This window comes from Mercenaria mercenaria, chromosome 2, assembly GCF_021730395.1.
Source record: "Mercenaria mercenaria strain notata chromosome 2, MADL_Memer_1, whole genome shotgun sequence".
Taxonomy (NCBI): domain Eukaryota; kingdom Metazoa; phylum Mollusca; class Bivalvia; order Venerida; family Veneridae; genus Mercenaria; species Mercenaria mercenaria.
This window is the reverse complement of record NC_069362.1, coordinates 72,325,052-72,344,244: the sequence shown is the minus strand read 5'-3', so window position 1 is coordinate 72,344,244 and position 19,193 is coordinate 72,325,052. Positions and strand designations below refer to the sequence as shown.

The 19,193-nt window shown below is 36.8% G+C and overlaps 1 protein-coding gene across 2 annotated transcripts in view; it reads left to right on the top strand.

Annotated features, from left to right (window-relative positions):
* LOC123564296 (DNA-directed RNA polymerase III subunit RPC1-like) overlaps positions 1 to 19,193 on the top strand; it is a 105,493-nt gene that overhangs the window by 85,586 nt on the left and 714 nt on the right. The window contains exons 34-36 of one of the 2 annotated variants that reach the window (XM_045357767.2): positions 4,759 to 4,827; positions 6,441 to 6,504; positions 9,173 to 9,242. In XM_045357767.2, the coding sequence (XP_045213702.1) occupies positions 4,759 to 4,827; positions 6,441 to 6,504; positions 9,173 to 9,242 (203 nt within the window). Of the gene's footprint in view, positions 1 to 2,928; positions 3,032 to 4,758; positions 4,828 to 6,440; positions 6,505 to 9,172; positions 9,243 to 19,193 lie in introns of those variants that run through there. The other variant, XM_053536928.1, reaches the window with a different exon arrangement.

Sequence of the window (19,193 nt, the reverse complement as noted above, 5' to 3'; positions counted from 1 at the left end):
ATCATGACCCCGGGGTCAAAATCGACCCCGCCCCAGGGGTCACTTGATTTTACATAGATTTCTATAGGAAAATCTTCAAAAAAAATTAAAGAATAAACCAGGAAGCCTAGAGCTTAGATATTTGACATGTAACATTGCCTAGTGGACCTCTACAAAATTTCTTTAAATCATGACTCCCGGGGTCAAAATTGACCCCGCCCCAGGGGTCACTTGATTTTACATAAAAAATCTTCAAAAATTTTCTAAAAATAAACCAGAAGACCTAGATCTTAGATATTTGACATATAGCATTGCCTAGTAGACTTCTTCAAAAAATTTTCAAATCATGACCCCGCCCCATGGGGTTACATGTTTGTACATAGAAAAATCTTCAAAATTTTCTAAAAATAAACCAGAAGGCCTAGAGCTTAGATATTTGACATGTAGCATTGCCTAGTGGACCTCTACAAAATTTGTTTAAATCTTGACCCCACAGGGTCAAATTGACCCAGCCCCAGGGGTTACTTGATTGTACATAGGGGAATCTTCATAAATTTGCTAAAAATAAACCAGAAGGCCTAGGTCTTAGATATTCGATATGTAACATTGCCTAGTAGACTTCTACAAACTTTGTTCAAATCATGACCCCCAGGGGTTACTTGATTGTACATCGGAAAATCTTCCAAAAAATTTCTAAAAATCATCAGTTTGACATTTGAAACATGTAGCTCATATTACTCAGGTTAGCGATCTAGGGTCATCATGACCCTCTTGTTTTTTAAGATGCAGCCTTGAAATTTGGATTACATGCACAGTTTTGCACACCGATCGTAAAACTGAAGTTCAGTGACCATGTATGTGACGTAATGGCGGCCATTTTGGTCAAATATTTAAATGCTCATAACTTTCTCATTTTTAAATCGATTTTAAAAATTATTTCACTTCTTTAAATGATTCAAGAAATTCTAGCAGACGGAATTAACATAAAAACAACATTTCCTTTCCCTTTAAACATCTTCTCTTAAACTACTTGTCAGAATTACACCAAACTTGGTCAGTAGCATTCTGGCATGGTGTTCAAATGGTACACCTAGGTCCTTTTTAGAGGCTGACCTAAAACTAGAAAAAACATTTTAAAGAACTTCTTCTCATGAACCGATAGATGGATCTTCATCAAACTTGGCCTGCTGCAGCATTATAAGGTCTTCTCACATTTTTATACCAATGGGGTGCCTTGTCCCCTTTTAGGGGCCACTATAGCTAAAATTAGAAATATTCTTCTCATGAACTGCTAGATGGATCTTCATCAAACTTAGTCTGAAGCATCATTATGAGGTCCTCTCCCAATTTTGTTCAAATGGGGGCACTTGGCCTGTAACAGGGCCACTAGAGCTCAAAATAGAAATACATTTAGAAGACTTCTTCCCATGAACCGCTGGATAGATCTTCATCGAACTTGGTCTGTAGCATTATTATAAGGTCCTTTCCCAAATTTGTTCAATTTGGACAAGCGAGACCTTACAGGGGCTACTAAAGCTAAAAATAGAAATAGTCTGTAAGCATCATTGTGATGGTTCTGCTTGGTACCTTTTAGGGGACACCAGAGCTAAAATTAGAATAAAAAATAAAAGAACCTCTTTTAATGAAGTTTGTTCTAATGGTTATGCATTTTTGGTGTGTCACTGCAAAATATAGAAAAAACCTTTAAATAACTTTTTTATGAACTGCTTAAAGGATTTTCTCCAAACCTAGTGAGAAGCAAGGTCATGTGGTTAAGGACCTCTTCAGTTGAGAGGCTTAGGCCCTATGTATTGTTGGAAAGATTGAAGAGAAGAGATTCATAAAAATGCATTTTTCTTCTTCAAAATAACTTTCAATCTTTTTCAAAACATTTGTCTGAATACTGGTTTATTCCATAGAGGAATACTGGTTTATTCTATAGAGAGGTTTACCACTTTTTATGACCCCATTGGAGCCCCATAGGAAGACTAAAGTCGAGGTGATGATATTTTTAATAGTTGCTGGTGTTTATGTGGTGTAAGTTTCAATATGCTCCAATAATGACTTAGAAAATAATGAACGAAAAACATTGGAATTTTGTCTGGAAACTGAAATAAACATTTGATACTATTTTTGTGATAAGAACTTGCAGTCTGAGTAAATAGGGTCATTAAAATCGAAATTGATAAAAAGAACAGATTTGAGTTACATTAATAGCAAAAGTAATAGCCTGAATAGGTAAACAAAGTCATTTGTTTCATGAAATGTATGTTAGTTTCTGTATAAACCATTAGTCTGTTGTAAATATAGAAAGACATTAATCAGTGACAGGGAGAGTGATAAAGGTGAACTGTTACTGTTTTCTTATGTCAAGCATCAGTCTGTGTTACATCACAGACATAATAATGCCATCTACAGCTGTTTCTGCAATAATGAGACGTAAATGTCAGATATTGGTAGTGATAGATTTTGAGCTGTATGTTTTCTTTGAAATGATAATGCTTTTCCGAGAGATTTATATAAATACCTAGATGCTGGCTGTTTATGTTTTTGATGCTTATAGAAGTACAAAATGTAAATGTGATCATGTACAGTAATGTATTCAGACAACTATTGTGCTGTTGAACTTCAGTTTTACCCTGCTGTTAACTTGACATTGATACCGCAGTCGCATATCTCAGTCTTCGTTAGCTCACATGAATCATTATGAAGTTCTCTTTCAATTTTGTTCAACTATGGGCATGTATTATGTTTGTTGAAGTTAGACTAATACCTATGGTGGCTTATACACCATGGAAGTTGCTGGTTGAGGTCAGTCTAGTGTCTGTAGTGGTTGTACACTCTGGAAGTTGCTAGTTTTGAGTCGGTTTAAGATGTTCTATGTACCTATATTAATTTTAGTGTGACAAGGTTTCGTCTGGCTAAGATGTTTTATGTATACTATTACAGGGTGAAGTGTTGGGTGTGACAAGATTTGGGTGTGACAAGATTTTGGTCTGGCTAAGATGTTTTATGTATACTATTACAGGGTGAAGTGTTGGGTATGACAAGATTTGGTCTGGCTAAGATGTTTTATGTATACTATTACAGGGTGAAGTGTTGGATATGACAAGATTTGGTCTGGCTAAGATGTTTTATGTATACTGTTACAGGGTGAAATGTTGGGTGTGACAAGATTTGGTCTGGCTAAGATGTTTTATGTATACTATTACAGGGTGAAATGTTGGGTGTGACAATATTTTGGTCTGGCTAAGATGTTTTATGTATACTATTACAGGGTGAAGTGTTGGGTGTGACAATATTTTGGTCTGGCTAAGATGTTTTATGTATACTATTACAGGGTGAAGTGTTGGGTGTGACAAGATTTTGGTCTGGCTTAGATGTTTTATGTATACTGTTTCAGGGTGAAATGTTGGATGTGACAAGATTTGGTCTGGCTAAGATGTTTTATGTATACTGTTTCAGGGTGAAGTGTTGGGTGTGACAATATTTTGGTCTGGCTAAGATGTTTTATGTATACTATTACAGGGTGAAGTGTTGGGTGTGACGATATTTTGGTCTGGCTAAGATGTTTTATGTATACTATTACAGGGTGAAGTGTTGGGTGTGACGATATTTTGGTCTGGCTAAGATGTTTTATGTATACTATTACAGGGTGAAGTGTTGGGTGTGACGATATTTTGGTCTGGCTAAGATGTTTTATGTATACTATTACAGGGTGAAGTGTTGGGTGTGACAAGATTTTGGTCTGGCTTAGATGTTTTATGTATACTATTACAGGGTGAAATGTTGGGTATGACAAGATTTGGTCTGGCTAAGATGTTTTATGTATACTATTACAGGGTGAAATGTTGGGTATGACAAGATTTGGTCTGGCTAAGATGTTTTATGTATACTATTACATGGTGAAGTGTTGGGTATGACAAGATTTGGTCTGGCTAAGATGTTTTATGTATACTATTACAGGGTGAAGTGTTGGATATGACAAGATTTGGTCTGGCTAAGATGTTTTATGTATACTATTACAGGGTGAAATGTTGGATATGACAAGATTTGGTCTGGCTAAGATGTTTTATGTATACTATTACAGGGTGAAATGTTGGATATGACAAGATTTGGTCTGGCTAAGATGTTTTATGTATACTATTACAGGGTGAAGTGTTGGATATGACAAGATTTGGTCTGGCTAAGATGTTTTATGTATACTATTACAGGGTGAAGTGTTGGTATGACAAGATTTTGGTCTGGCTTAGATGTTTTATGTATACTATTACAGGGTGAAATGTTGGGTATGACAATATTTTGGTCTGGCTAAGATGTTTTATGTATACTATTACAGGGTGAAATGTTGGGTGTGACAATATTTTGGTCTGGCTAAGATGTTTTATGTATACTATTACAGGGTGAAATGTTGGGTATGACAATATTTTGGTCTGGCTAAGATGTTTTATGTATACTATTACAGGGTGAAATGTTGGGTGTGATAAGATTTGGTCTGGCTAAGATGTTTTATGTATACTATTACAGGGTGAAATGTTGGGTATGACAATATTTTGGTCTGGCTAAGATGTTTTATGTATACTATTACAGGGTGAAGTGTTGGGTGTGACGATATTTTGGTCTGGCTTAGATGTTTTATGTATACTATTACAGGGTGAAGTGTTGGGTGTGACGATATTTTGGTCTGGCTTAGATGTTTTATGTATACTATTACAGGGTGAAGTGTTGGGTGTGACAATATTTTGGTCTGGCTTAGATGTTTTATGTATACTATTACAGGGTGAAGTGTTGGGTGTGACAAGATTTGGTCTGGCTAAGATGAAGGAGAGTGTACTGATGCTGGCTTCTGTAAGTTATCTCATATAGACCATTTTCCTTGTTTAGTGCAAAATAACCTCCTTTTTGCTTCACAAAATATGAACTGTGCGTAATTGTGTATATGCAGTAATACAGACCACAGGTAAATGGTGCAGCAGTACAGTGTAGATGGTGCAGCAATACAGGCCTTATGTAGAAAGTAGATGGTGCAGCAATACAGACCTCATGTAGAAAGTAGATGGTGCAGCAATCAGACCACATTTAGAAGCTAGATGTTGCAGCGATACAGTCCACAAATAAATGTTGCAACAATACACTCCACAAGTAGATGTTTCAGCAATACAGTCCACAAATAGATGTTGCAGCAATACACTCCACAAGTAGATGTTGCAGCAATACATTCACTAGATAGATGGTGCAGCAATACAGGCCATCAGTAGATGGTGCAGCAATACACTCTACATGTAGATGGTGCAGCAATACACTCCACAAGTAGATGTTGCAGCTATACACTCCACAAGTAGGTGGTGCAGCAATACACTCCACAAGTTGATGTTGCAGCTATACACTCCACAAGTAGATGTTGCAGCAATACATTCCACAAGTATATGTTGCAGCAATACACTCCACAAGTAGTTGTTGCAGCAATATGCTCCAAAAGTAGATGTTGCAGCAATACACTCCACAGGTAGATGTTGCAGCAATACACTCCACAAGTAGATGTTGAAGCAATACACTGGACAAGTAGATATTGCAGCAATAGACTCACTAAATAGATGGTGCAGCAATACACTCCACAAGTAAATATTGCAGCAGTACACTTCACGAGTAGATGTTGCAGCAATACACTCCACAAGTAGATGTTACAGCAATACACTCCACAAGTAGTTGTTACAGCAATACACTCAACAAGTGGATGTTGCAGTAATACACTCCACTAGTAGATGTTGCAGCAATACATTCCACAAATAGATGGTGCAGCAGTACATATCACAAGTAGATGTTGCAGCAATACACTCCACAAGTAGGTGGTGCAGCAATACACTCCACAAGTAGATGTTTCAGCAATACACTCCACAAGTGGATGTTGCAGCAATACATTCACTAGATAGATGGTGCAGCAATACAGGCCATCAGTAGATGGTGGAGCAATACACACTACATGTAGATGGTGCAGCAATACACTCCACAAGTAGATGTTGCAGCTATACACTCCACAAGTAGGTGGTGCAGCAATACACTCCACAAGTTGATGTTGCAGCTATACACTCCACAAGTAGATGTTGCAGCAATAAACTCACTAAGTAGATGCAATACAATCCTAAAAGTAGATGGTGCAGCAATACAGTCCTAAAGGTAGATTGTGCAGCAATACAGTCATTAAGTAGATGGTTCAGCAATATAATCCACAGGTAGATGGTGCAGCAGTTCAGATTTTTATGATTTTCCTGTGCCATTTAAAGTTGGGATATCACAATCAGACAAGAGAAGAATATAAACAAATAGATCTAGTGTTATTAATACTAGTCTTGCTGTTGACTTTAAGGATTGAAAGTTAAGTTCTCAGAGTAACCTGTTATGTTATTTTTGTGCTATCCAAGATTAAACAGATGTTAAATAAATGATTATGTATTATGTTACAGTTTGAAAAGACAGCTGACCATCTGTTTGAGGCAGCATACCACGGACAGAAAGATGTTATATCAGGTGAGAACTTTCGTATATAGTTTCATGAATGTTATACATACAATGATTTGTCATATTTTAACCACTGTTTCAATATAATGAAATAAAACTCTTTCTAGAATATTGCTATTCTTCAGTTAAGTTGTTTTAAAGAACCAGCAGGAAATAAGTAAGAGCTCTTATTCTCTGTGAACAAATGCTCTGTAATTGGTCATCCCTTCATGTTTAGAAGTTATTTATGTGCACAGCTGAATATCATTACGTTTCTGAAATATTTTTGATAATTTCATTTAATGCATTTGAAAGAAACAAATATTTTGAAATTTTGCTAAGCTTTTGTTGTCAGTATTGAAGTAACACATTTGGGCACTTTCTTTTACAGGTATTTATATGCTTTATTTGGTATAACTGGTACTTTTGTGCCCCTCAAAGGTTTGGAGGGGGTGGGGGAGCACACTTCAAAATTTGTGTAGTGCATTTCTAAAAAAAAATTTAACCTAGAGTGCTCATACCTCACTAGGATTGTTATTTAGTATGTGATGTTGTGCATCTGTGCTTCTGTTGGGATTTTACTCTACAAGGCTAGGGTAATATCCATTGACTTGAAAAATATGCATCAGGGGCCTATAAGTTTGTGTCTCACATGTCTTAACAAAGTATTTGACGTGGAGTCGTGAAACTATAGGATTTTGTTCAGCAGGTGAAGTTTTGTACCTAAATGTTTTATTTTGTATTTTACCCCTATTACATACAGTGGTGTTAAGTTGGGGCACCAGTGTCCTATGGACAAACATCTAGTTTTAAAGACATTTTTAGCCCACCATCATGATGATGGTGGGCTATTAAAATCACTCTGCGTCCGTGGTCCGTCCGTCCGTCATTCCGTCCGTCCGTCCGTCCGTCAGTCCGTCCGTCCGTTAACAATTTCTCGTTATCGCATCTCCTCAGAAACTACTGGGGGGATTTTGACCAAACTTTGTCAGAATGATGTATTGGTACCCTAGTTGTGTCCCCCTGAAAATCAGACTGGTTCAACAATTTATGAGTGAGTTATGGCCCTTTGTTTATTTCTATAATTTATATAGATTTATATAGGGAAAAACTTTGAAAACCTTCTTATCCTAAACCACAGAGCCTAGGGCTTTGATATTTGGTATGAAGCATCATCTAGTGGTCCTCTACCAAGATGATTCAAATGATTTCTCTGGGGTCAAATATGGCCCCGCCCTGGGGGTCACATGGTTTATATAGACTTATATAGGGAAAAACTTTGAATAACCTCTTGTCCAAAACCACATGGCCTAGGGCTTTGATATTTTGTATGTGACATCATCTAGTGGTCTTCAACTAAGATTGTTCAAATTATACCCTAGGGTCAAATATGGCCCCGCCCTGGGGGTCATATGGTTTACATAGACTTATATAGGGAAAAACTTTGAAAATCTTCTTGTCCAAACCACAAAGCCTAGGGCTTTGATACTTGTAATGTAGCATCATCTAGTGGTTCTCTACCAAGTTTGTTCAAATTATCCTCCTAGGGTTAAATATGGCCCCGCCCCGGGGGTCACATGGTTCATATAGACTTATATAGGGAAAAGCTTTGAAAATGTTCTTGTCAGTAACTACAACATTCAAACTTGGACCACATGTATATTTTTGAGTGGCAAGATGAACCTTGACATGAGTTGACCTTGATTTTGAGCTAGTGACCTACTTTCACATTTCTGTAGCTACAGCCTTCAAATTTGGACCACATGCATAATTTTGTGCACTGGAAAAAACTTTGACCTTTATTTTGACCTAGTGACCTACTTTCACATTTTTGAAGGTACAGGCATCAAATTTGGACCGTATGTATAGTTTCGTGTTTCAAAATGAAATTTGACATTGATTTTGACCTAGTGACCTACTTTCACATTTCTCAAGCTACAGCCTTCAAATTTGGACTACATGCATAGTTTTGTGTACCGAAAAAAACTTTGACCTTGACATTGACCTAGTGACCTACTTTCACATTTTTGAAGGTACAGGCTTCAAATTTGGACCACATGCATAGTTTTGTATTCTGAAAAAAATTTGACGTGGATTTTGACCTAGTGACCTACTTTTACATTTCTCAAGCTACAGCCTTCAAATTTGGACCACTTGCATAGTTTTGTGTACTGAAATGAACTTTGACCTTTACATTGACCTAGTGACCTACTTTCACATTTTTAAGGTACAGGCTTCAAATTTGGACCACATGCATAGTTTTGTATTCCGAAATAAAATTTGACCTTGATTTTGACCTAGCGACCTACTTTTACATTTCTCAAGCTACAGCCTTCAGATTTGGACCACATGCATAGTTTTGTGTACCGAAACAAACTTTGACCTTTACATTGACCTAGTGACCTACTTTCACATTTTTGAAGGTACAGGCTTCAAATTTGGACCACATGCATAGTTTTGTATTCCGAAGTAAAATTTGACGTGGATTTTGACCTAGTGACCTACTTTTACATTTCTCAAGCTACAGTCTTCAAATTTGGACCACTTGAATAGATTTGTGTTGTGTACGGAAATGAAATTTGACCTTGAGCTAGTCAGTAAGTCTTGAAATTTGGAACACCCAAAAATGGCACATTGGTGGGCGCCAAGATCACTCTGTGATCTCTTGTTAAGTCTGTATGTTTTCTGTATATTCTAGGTGTTAGTGAGTGTATAATAATGGGAATACCAATGACAGTGGGTACCGGGCTTTTCCAGCTGCTGCATAAGTATCCTTTTATAAAAAGAGGACAGGATTGACTCCACAGTTCTCTTCTACCACACTTACAGATGAGTTCCTGTAATATAAGGGTTTGTTTGATTACCCGATAAGTGTATTGTTACGGCCCTCTTCAAAGAGGTTTTGCACATTATCTCTGGGTCAGTTGGTCCGTCTGTCCTTTGGTAGACCATTTGGTGTCTGATGAGTAACTAGAGTAGTCTTGTTTTTTAGCTCGACTATTCGAAGAATAGGGGAGCTATCCTAATTGCCCCGGCGTCGGCGTTAGCGTCACACAAATGTTAAAGTTTGCGTACCACCCCAAATATTTTCAAAGTCCATTGAGATATTGCTTTCATATTTTGCATACTTGTTAACCATCATGACCCCAGTCTGTAAAAAGGAGGAGGCAACTCTATCAAGCATTTTGACTGAATTATGGCCCCTTTTCGACATAGAATAAATGTTAAAGTTTGCGTACCACCCCAAATATTTTCAAAGTCCATTGAGATATTGCTTTCATATTTTGCATACTTGTTTACCATCATGACTCCAGTATGTAAAAAGGAGGAGGCAACTCTATCAAGCATTTTGACTGAATTATGGCCCCTTTTCGACATAGAATAAATGTTAAAGTTTGCGTACCACCCCAAACATTTTCAAAGTCCATTGAGATATTGCTTTCATATTTTGCATACTTGTTTACCATCATGACCCCAGTGTGTAAAAAGGAGGAGGCAACTCTATCAAGCATTTTGACTGAATAATTGCCCCTTTTTGACATAGAATAAATATTAAAGTTTGCGTACCCAAAATATTTTCAAAGTCCATTGAGATATTGCTTTCATATTTTGCGCACTTGTTTACCATCATGACCCCTGTCTGAAAAAAGGAGGAGGCAACTCTATCAAGCATTTTGACTGAATTGTGGCCCCTTTTCAACTTAGAATAAATGTTAAAGTTTGCATACCACCCCAAATATTTTCAAAGTCCATTGAGATATTGCTTTCATATTTTGCATACTTGTTTACCATTGTGACCCCAGTCTGTAAAAAGGAGGAGGCAACTCTATCAAGGATTTTGACTGAATTATGGCCCCTTTTTGACTTAGAATATGCTTATTGTAATGTTAAAGTTTTACTCATTGCTTATGTTATACTATCAAGCACTGAGAATAGTCGAGCGTGCTGTCCACTGACAGCTCTTGTTTGTTAGTCAAACTTCATAGGATGACTGTTTTAGGGGTCACTAGATCAAAAATCAAGGGCACAGTTACCTCACGTTTCTGCTCAATACTGGGGTTAGCTTGTCAAAGATCAAGGTCACAGTGACCTTGAGAATGAAAATGGTTTCCGCTCAGTATGTAAAAAAAGCGTTTTCTTACAGTTGTCAGACTTCATTATGTAATTGCATGTGATCAGTAGGTGAAAGGTATATGTCACAATGACCTTGGGATTAAAAATGGATTTCTACAAAGTAACTTAAGAACAGTTTGGCCTATAGTCACAATTTTCATAGGATGATTGCCTGTGGTCAGTAGATGACCTCTTATTATGTTGGGTATCAGTAATTCAAATATGAGCCGTGCCATGGGAAAACCAACATGGTGGCTTTGCGACCAGCATGGATCCAGACCAGCCTGCACATCTGCGCAGTCTGGTCTGGATCCATGCTGTTCGCTAACAGTTTCTCTAATTGCAAAAGGCTTTGAAAGCAAACAGCATGGATCCTGACCAGACTGCACGGATGCGCAGGCTGGTCTGGATCCATGCTGGTCGCAAACCCACTATGTTGGTTTTCTCATGGCGCGGCTCATATCAAAAGTCATGGTTATAGTGATTTCAGGACTGAAAATGGGCCAGGCCTCAATGAGGAGGAGGATAGACAAACATATTTTACAAACAGCTCTTGTTATAACAAAGTTTTCATATTTATTCTTGCAGAGTTTAAGCTTCATTCAAAATTCATTGTGTAAATAAAGTTTTTTAAACTTTTGTGACAACTTTTAAAGCATGTAAAAGTGTGTGCTGTTATCTGTACCTATCCATATGTTACAATTTAAATAACAGCTTTGCAATATTTCTTCCTAAGTTTTATTTGCAGAGCACTGGAATTTATATCAACAAGAATTTATGTATTGCAAAACTTACAACTTCAATGAAGTACTAATTCATTCCATTTATTTGTTCAGTATGGTGTGTGTGTGTGTGTTTGTGCATGTAAGCTTATGTTTAGTTGCCACTGGTAACTCCTGCAGGAAACTGTTGGTAATTTATGGCGAGAGTAGAGAATATGCTCTGGTTCTTTGAGTGCCATGTGTATAGCACCAATACATGTGACTTTTATCAGAGTGTTTATTATTTTAAATTGGAGAATTTTGGGATGGAACTCGTGTCTCACAATTAGACAGTGTTACCACTGGACCACTGCATCTATTCTAACTCAGTTAACCCTTAGCCTGCTGCAGGCGAATTTAACAGCCTTTGCAAACAGCTTGGAACCAGATCAGACGCCGATTAAATCGGCGTCTGATCTGGTTCCAAGCTGTTTGCTACTCTGACAATATTTCTTCCAATTTTGGAGCAAATTGAATGAACTTTACAATTTTAGCAGACGACATTTCCAGCAGACGACAGTTTATCTAGCATGCTAAAGGTTAAAGTACTCGGGCCAATTTTCATACTAGCTCTTGTTAAGAATTTTAATTGTCTTTCATTTAACATTTTGTGCAATGAAACCTTCCCTGTCAGAGATTGGGGTGAAGTTGAAACAGAATCAGAAATATTTGTTTTTGCCTATATGGAGATTCTGCACTATATGGAGATTTCTCTACAAACTGTGTTATTATAATGTTTGAGGAAGTATTGTTCAATTCAACTTACACCCAGGATTCTTAAAAGTTCACAAAACTTTCCACTGTTTTTGTTAACCTGTTAATCAAATAATAACTTGAAATAGATATATGAATTGTTAAAACTTATTTGTCAGATTGAAAAGGTTTAAAGTCAATAAGAATAATATATCCATTTCTTATTTTTATGAACATATTTGGTCAGTTGAATTATGACTATAGGAAAATTTTACCTTTTTTATTGCTAGAGGGAAAAAAATTAATCTTTAATTTTTGAATTTGAACCATAGATGATTGTCCATGATACATGTATGTAAGTATACCTAGAGCAGTGTCTATATATAGGACATTATTTCTTTTTATTGGTATCTTCAATTTTTAGCCCATAACTCATTATTAGTCCAGGCACGTGTCCAGGTGGGGGGCCAGGGGGCCCGGGCCCCCCCAGCTGGCTGGCTAGTTACGATTTTTATTACTATGGGCCCCTCAATTAACAAATTTATACACCAGCGCAACTGGCTTGATTTGACAGCAATACACAGGCTAAAAAGCCATAAAACCGTGTCCGGTAGTGGAAATTAGCCCCAGGCATGTCACAGGTAAAAGTTTATCTGTGCATGCTTCATTGATCGCTTGATGGTACTTGATTGGATAGTGGAGAAACTATTATGTTTTTTACTCTTTGGATGTGTTATAAAATGATCATTACATTGTTGGTTTTGTTAAGTAAATCATAAAATGAATCTGAAAATTGAAACATTATGATGGTTGTATTTTGTTTTTACATTAAGGCACATTCCCCAAATTTTTTAAATTGATAGATATTTATCCTATCTTTTTATTTTACAACAATTATGAATTTGAAACTACTGTATCAATTTTACTTTTTTGGGTCCAATAACCTTACTTAAAAACTCTCATAGTTTTAAAAGTAGTTTCTCAGTAAATCTTACAAAACGCATCTAAAACTCGTTACTTATGAGGGGTTTTATACATAAAAATATCATTTAATATGTGCTGTGATGTGTTTGTACAGTCAAAGAAGTATAAAATACGCATCTATTTATTTTTATAGATCTTTGGTACAGTTAAGAGTTAAGATACCCTTAATAATTAGACTAGCCACTAGACTGATAATTACGATATTTCTATGATTTTTTTTCTTTTTTATGTTCATAGAGACAAAAGCCAGTCTATTCTAGAGATTTTCTAAGAGGACTGATGCTAAAATTGTAATATTGGACATAGTATATAGACTAGCTCAGTTCACTACATGAAATCATAAAAATGTGGAAAAAAAATCATCATAGTCTAGGAGCTAGTCTACCTAATAATCATCTTAAAACTTTAACATTTTTTTCACATGGGTATCATACAGAAAAATAAGTCCATACACTGTGAGTGTACAATCATACATACATTGAAAAGGCTTGATGAAATGATTAAAAAGTAGACTTTTCCTCAAATATATAATACATTCATGCATCCTTAAAGGTGTTTCAGGTAGCAGGAAAATGCATCTATTCATGTGCCATATTACAAAAATTTCACAATCGGGAGGGGATACCCATCCCGAACCCACCCCAGCTTGGCCCCCCAAGCAAACAAATCCTGCACACGGGCCTCATTACAAGGGTTTAATCTGACAAACCGTTAATGAACAAACTGATATTTTAGAGGGCAGGATAGTGTTTCATCAGTCACCTATCAGCCATCCAGGTACATTTTTCAACATGAGAGCAGTCATATAGATATTTACCTAAAACGATAGTAATTCCATAGCTGTGGAAATTTTTTTTTGTCATATAGTATACAATAGAGTGATATGTCAGTATGGATTGATTAATTCATTGAAAAATAGTATGGTTATAATGCAAGTACCGGGTAGTTTGTATGGATTTCAGGTCGTAAATACATTTGCATGTCATTATAAATTATATGATAAAGAGATTAGAGCTTAAAATATTACAGAATAACTTGCTTTAAACTAAGGCCATGACAATTTTCCTTTTTCCATACCTCATGTTTTTATTTCGATGTAAATGAAATGTGAAACCAAAATTTGTAGTCCTGTTTGGCGCCATATAACCTATACTGTGTTGGTGCGCCGTAAAACCCAAATAAATAAATAAATTTATATGTAATGACATTAATACTGCATATGAGGCATTACATTTTTCAAACATGAGAATACAAAGATTTTTCTTAATATTTCTTTTAGAGGATCGAGAAAGCTCAGTGATGTAATATTAGGAGTATAACCAAATCTATAAGATGCACAAGCCTATTATATCCTTTGACATCTTTTATGTTAAAAGCAGTTACCTCCAGATTTCTGCTAAAATGATCTTTCTTTAAAATAAAGTTTGGTCAAATTACGAACATTAGAACATGAGTTTTTGTTTCTAAACTATCTTTAAAAAAGCCAAATCAAGAAAAAAAATGTCCAAATTGGGAATTGAAGCCAGGCCGCCCTGGCAATAAAATATTCCTATGCTTTTGACCTATACACCACAGAGGAATATGTACTTAACAATCTTTAGATGTAAAACTTTTTAATTAAGATAGTTTATCTCCAGTACCACATTACTGTACCACATTACGAATGCTTTTCAATTTTGAATGGACAAAGTAGTAAAAAGAACTAATTTGCCAGTAACTAAGTTTAGTCTTCTCAAGAAATAATAATTTTCTGATATCTTAAATTTTTCTCTGTTTTTTGTTGTTGTGCGATCTGTAGGTCAGTGCCTTTTAGCATTTTTAGCTCGACTATTCATAGAATAGTAGAGCTATTGGACTCGCCCATGCGTCGGCGTTCGCGTCTGCGTCCCGATTTGGTTAAGTTTTTGTATGTAAGCTGGTATCTCAGTAACCACCCGTGGGAATGGATTGAAACTTCACACACTTATTTACTGTGATAAACTGACTTACATTGCACAGGTTCCATAACTCATTTTTGCTTTTTTTACAAAATTATGCCCCTTTTTCGACTTAGAATTTTTTGGTTAAGGTTTTGTATGTAAGCTGGTATCTTAGTACTCACTAATTGGAATGGATTGAAACTTAAAACACATGTTCACTGTCATAATCTGACATGCACAAAGCAGGTCCCATAACTTTATTTTGCTTTTTTACAAAATTATGCCCCTTTTTCAACTTAGGAGTTTTGGGTTAAATTCTTATATGTAAGCTGGTATCTCAGTACCCACTAATGGGAATGGATTGAAACTTCACACACTTGTCCACTGTCATGAGCTGATAAGCACTATGTAGCTTCCATAACCCTATTTTGCTTTTTTACTAAATTATGCCCCTTTTTCGACTCGTATTCATTCAATCGACAAGGCTGTTGAATAGTCGAGCGTTGCATCCTCCGACAGCTCTTGTTTAGAAGGGGATGGAGGGGTTTGTGAAAACTAGTTGGAGAGAGGAGGGAAGACTTTGTCAAAACTGAATTTGAGGGGGTTGAGGAAAGGAGGGCTTTGTGAATACTAAATTTCAAGGGGTTGAGGAAAGTAGGGCTTTGTGAAAACTAAGTTTGAGGGGTTGAGGAAAGGAGGGCTTTGTGAAAACTAGCAGAGGTTTGGGGGAAGGGAGGGTTTTATGAAACTGAAGTTGAGGGGATTGGGGAAGGGCAGGCTTTTTGAAAACAAAAGTGGGGAAGGGAGGGCTTTTTGAAAACTGAAGTCAAAGGGTTTAGGGAAGAGGGCTTTGTGAAAACTAAAGTCAGAAATTGACAATGTCACAGAACCTAGTGATTATTTTGAATTTAGTAGAAAAATGTTTCAGTTTGAGTAGCTAAAAAATTTTTCACTGCAGGTAAGTTAACATGAAGGTTATCCGATCAATGTATGTGACTGTAGTATTTGAACAATGATAGTAGTAACTGATATACACTTTGTGAGCAAAAAGATTGATATGACTTCTTAAGGATACAGTATACCTGGTCATCATGATAATGTCAGATTTATTGAACCATAGCAATTCATTGTATGTATTAAAAAAAAAAAAATAGTATGTGTAAAAGTTTTAGCAGCTAAAATCTCCTGTTTGTTTGTCTCTGTACCTCCAAGTAAAATTTTGATCCAGGTTTCAAGTATATGACTGCAAAAAATGTTTAATATTGCGATAACATATCTATTATTTTGGCATTATTAAACCATTTAGGCCAGAGTTTTTTAATTTTTTGTTACTCGGATTCTGGGCAGAAAATTGTTGACAGGAGGAGGGGGGGGAGGAAAAGGCAGTAAAACAACAGACGATAAGTGATCAAAAGCTTTATCGCATGACTCATTTGTTCGGCAGCACTTTGTTGCTCCTTGGGTCACCTCAGTATACCTCTTCACATGTCATATTTTATTTCCAAAATGCATGTCAAATTCGCATTCAATGTTGCCATTGTTATTTACATTCGGTAACATCTAGCATTGAGACACCGTAAAGTTTTTCATGCTTTCATCTTCTTGGCCTTTACAGAACTTGTGTTTCATTGTTTAATTGTCGATATACCGGATTTCGCTTTTTCATCACATATTATAAATGGTTCAAAGATAATTTTAAATTTCACACATGAAAGATGCTTTCATTTTAGAGGAAATCGCGCCTATATGACACTGACAGCTAATGCACTGACAAATATTTGAGTTGTCATCATCAGAACTCAGCAAAACATCAATCATTTTTCTTAAAAAATTTTGAAATTTTTGAAATTTCATTATTTTTTTTATGCCCCCAGAGGGAGGCATATTAGTTTTCAACTGTCCATCCGTTCCTCCATTTGTCACAACATTAACTTTTTGCATGAAGGCACTTTACTCACGAACCACTGCACCCAGGACCTTCAAACTTCACATGCTGATAGTACTTATTGAGTACATTACCCCTACTGACTTTGGGGTCAAAGGTCAAGGTCACAGGGGCCAGTGTTAACTCGTTCATTTGTTCGTTCGTCACAATGTTAACCTTTTGCATGAAGGCACTTTACTTGCGAACCACTGCACCCAGGACCTTCAAACTTCACATGCTGATAGTACTTATTGAGTACATGACCCCTACTGACTTTGGGGTCACAAGGTCAAAGGTCAAGGTCACAGGGACCAATGTTAACTTGTTCGTTAGTTCGTTCGTCACAACGTTAACCTTTTGCATGAAGGCACTTTACTTGCGAACCACTGCACCCAGGACCTTCAAACTTCACTTGCTGATAGTACTTATTGAGTACACGACCCCTACTGACTTTGGGGTCACCAGGTCCAAGGTCAAGGTCACAGGGGCCAATGTTATATTTTTGCATGAAGGCACTTTACTCGCGAACCACTGCACCCAGGACCTTCAAAGTTCACATGCTGATAGTACTTATTGAGTACAGGACCCGCACTGACTTTGGGGTCACCAGGTCAAAGAACAAGGTCACAGGGGCCAGTGTTAACTTTTTGCTTGAAAGCACTTTACTCGCGAACCACTGCACCCAGGACCTTCAAACTTCTCATGCTGATAATACTTATTGAGTACACGACCCCTATTGACTTTGGGGTCACCAGGTCAAAGGTCAAGGTCACCCGGTCAAGGGGCTGCGAGGGCATTTGTTACCGTTAGTGACAGCTCTTGTTAGCTCACCTGAGCATGAAATGATCACCCTATGTCTGTCGTCGTTCCGTCCGTCGTCCGTCCGTTCATCGTCAGCAGTTTGACTGTTAACACTCTAGAGGTCACGTTTTTGGCCCAATCTTAATGAAACTTGGTCAGAATGTTACCCTTAATAAAATCTTGGATGAGTTTGATATTGGGTCATCTGAGGTCAAAAACTAGGTCACTAGGTCAAATCAAAGGAAAAGCTTGTTAACACTCTAGAGTTCACAATTTTGGCCCAATCTTAATGAAACTTGGTCAGAATGTTACCCTCAATAAAATCTTAGTTCAAAAACTAGGTCACCAGGTCAAATCAAAGGAAAAGCTTGTTAACAGTCTAGAGGTCACAATTTTGGCCTGATCTAAATGAAACTTGGTCAGAGTGTTATCCTCAATAAAGTCTTGGATGAGTTCGATATTGGGTCATCTGGGATCAAAAAATAGGTCACCGGGTCAAATCAAAGGAAAAGCTTGTTAACACTGTAGAGGCCACATTGATGACTATATCTTCATGAAACTTGATCAGAATGTTAATCTTGACGATCTCAAGGTCCAGTTTGAATCTAGGTCATGTAGGATCAAAAACTAGGTCACTGGGTCAAATCAAAGGAAAAGCTATTATACACTGTAAAGGCCACATTTATGACCATATCATAATGAAACTTGGTCAGAATGTTAATCTTCATGATCTATAGGTCAAGTTCAAATCTGGGTCAAGTGGGTTCAAAAACTAGGTCACTAGGTCAAATCAAAGGAAAAGCTTATTAACACTCTAGAGGCTACATTTACGACTATATCTTCATGAAACTTTGTCAGAATGTTAAACTTGATGATCTTTAGGTCTGTTTTGAATCTGGGTCATGTTGGATCAAAAACTAGGTCACCGGGTTAAATCAAAGGAAAAGCTAGTTAACACTTTAGAGGCCACATTTATGACCATATCTGAATGAAACTTGGTCAGAATGTTAATCTTGATGATCTATAGGTCAAGTTCAAATCTGGGTCAGGTGGGGTCAAAACCTAGGTCGCTAAGTCAGATCAAAGGAAAAGCTTGTTAACACTCTAGAGGCGACATTTATGACTGTATTTTCATGAAACTTAGTCAGAATGTTAAACTTGATGATCTTTAGGTCAGGTTCGTATCTGGGTCATGTCGGGTCAAAAACTAGATCACCGGGTCAAATCTAAGGAAAAGTTAGTTAACACTTTAGAGGCCAAATCTGTGCCATATCTTAATGAAACTTGGTCAGAATGTTAATTTTGATGATCTTTAGGTCAATAGGTCAGGTGAGCGATACAGGGCCTTCATGGCCCTCTTGTTTTGTTTTTTAAATGACAGAAAATAAGGCAGAGGTCTGAGTAACAAAAACTAAAAAAAAAAAACTCTGGCCTTAGCATCAAATGGTAGATAGGTTAGTGTAATTGTCCAGAAGATTGAATACATTTAGGTTGTCATATATGTCCTGAATTCTCACATTTGCT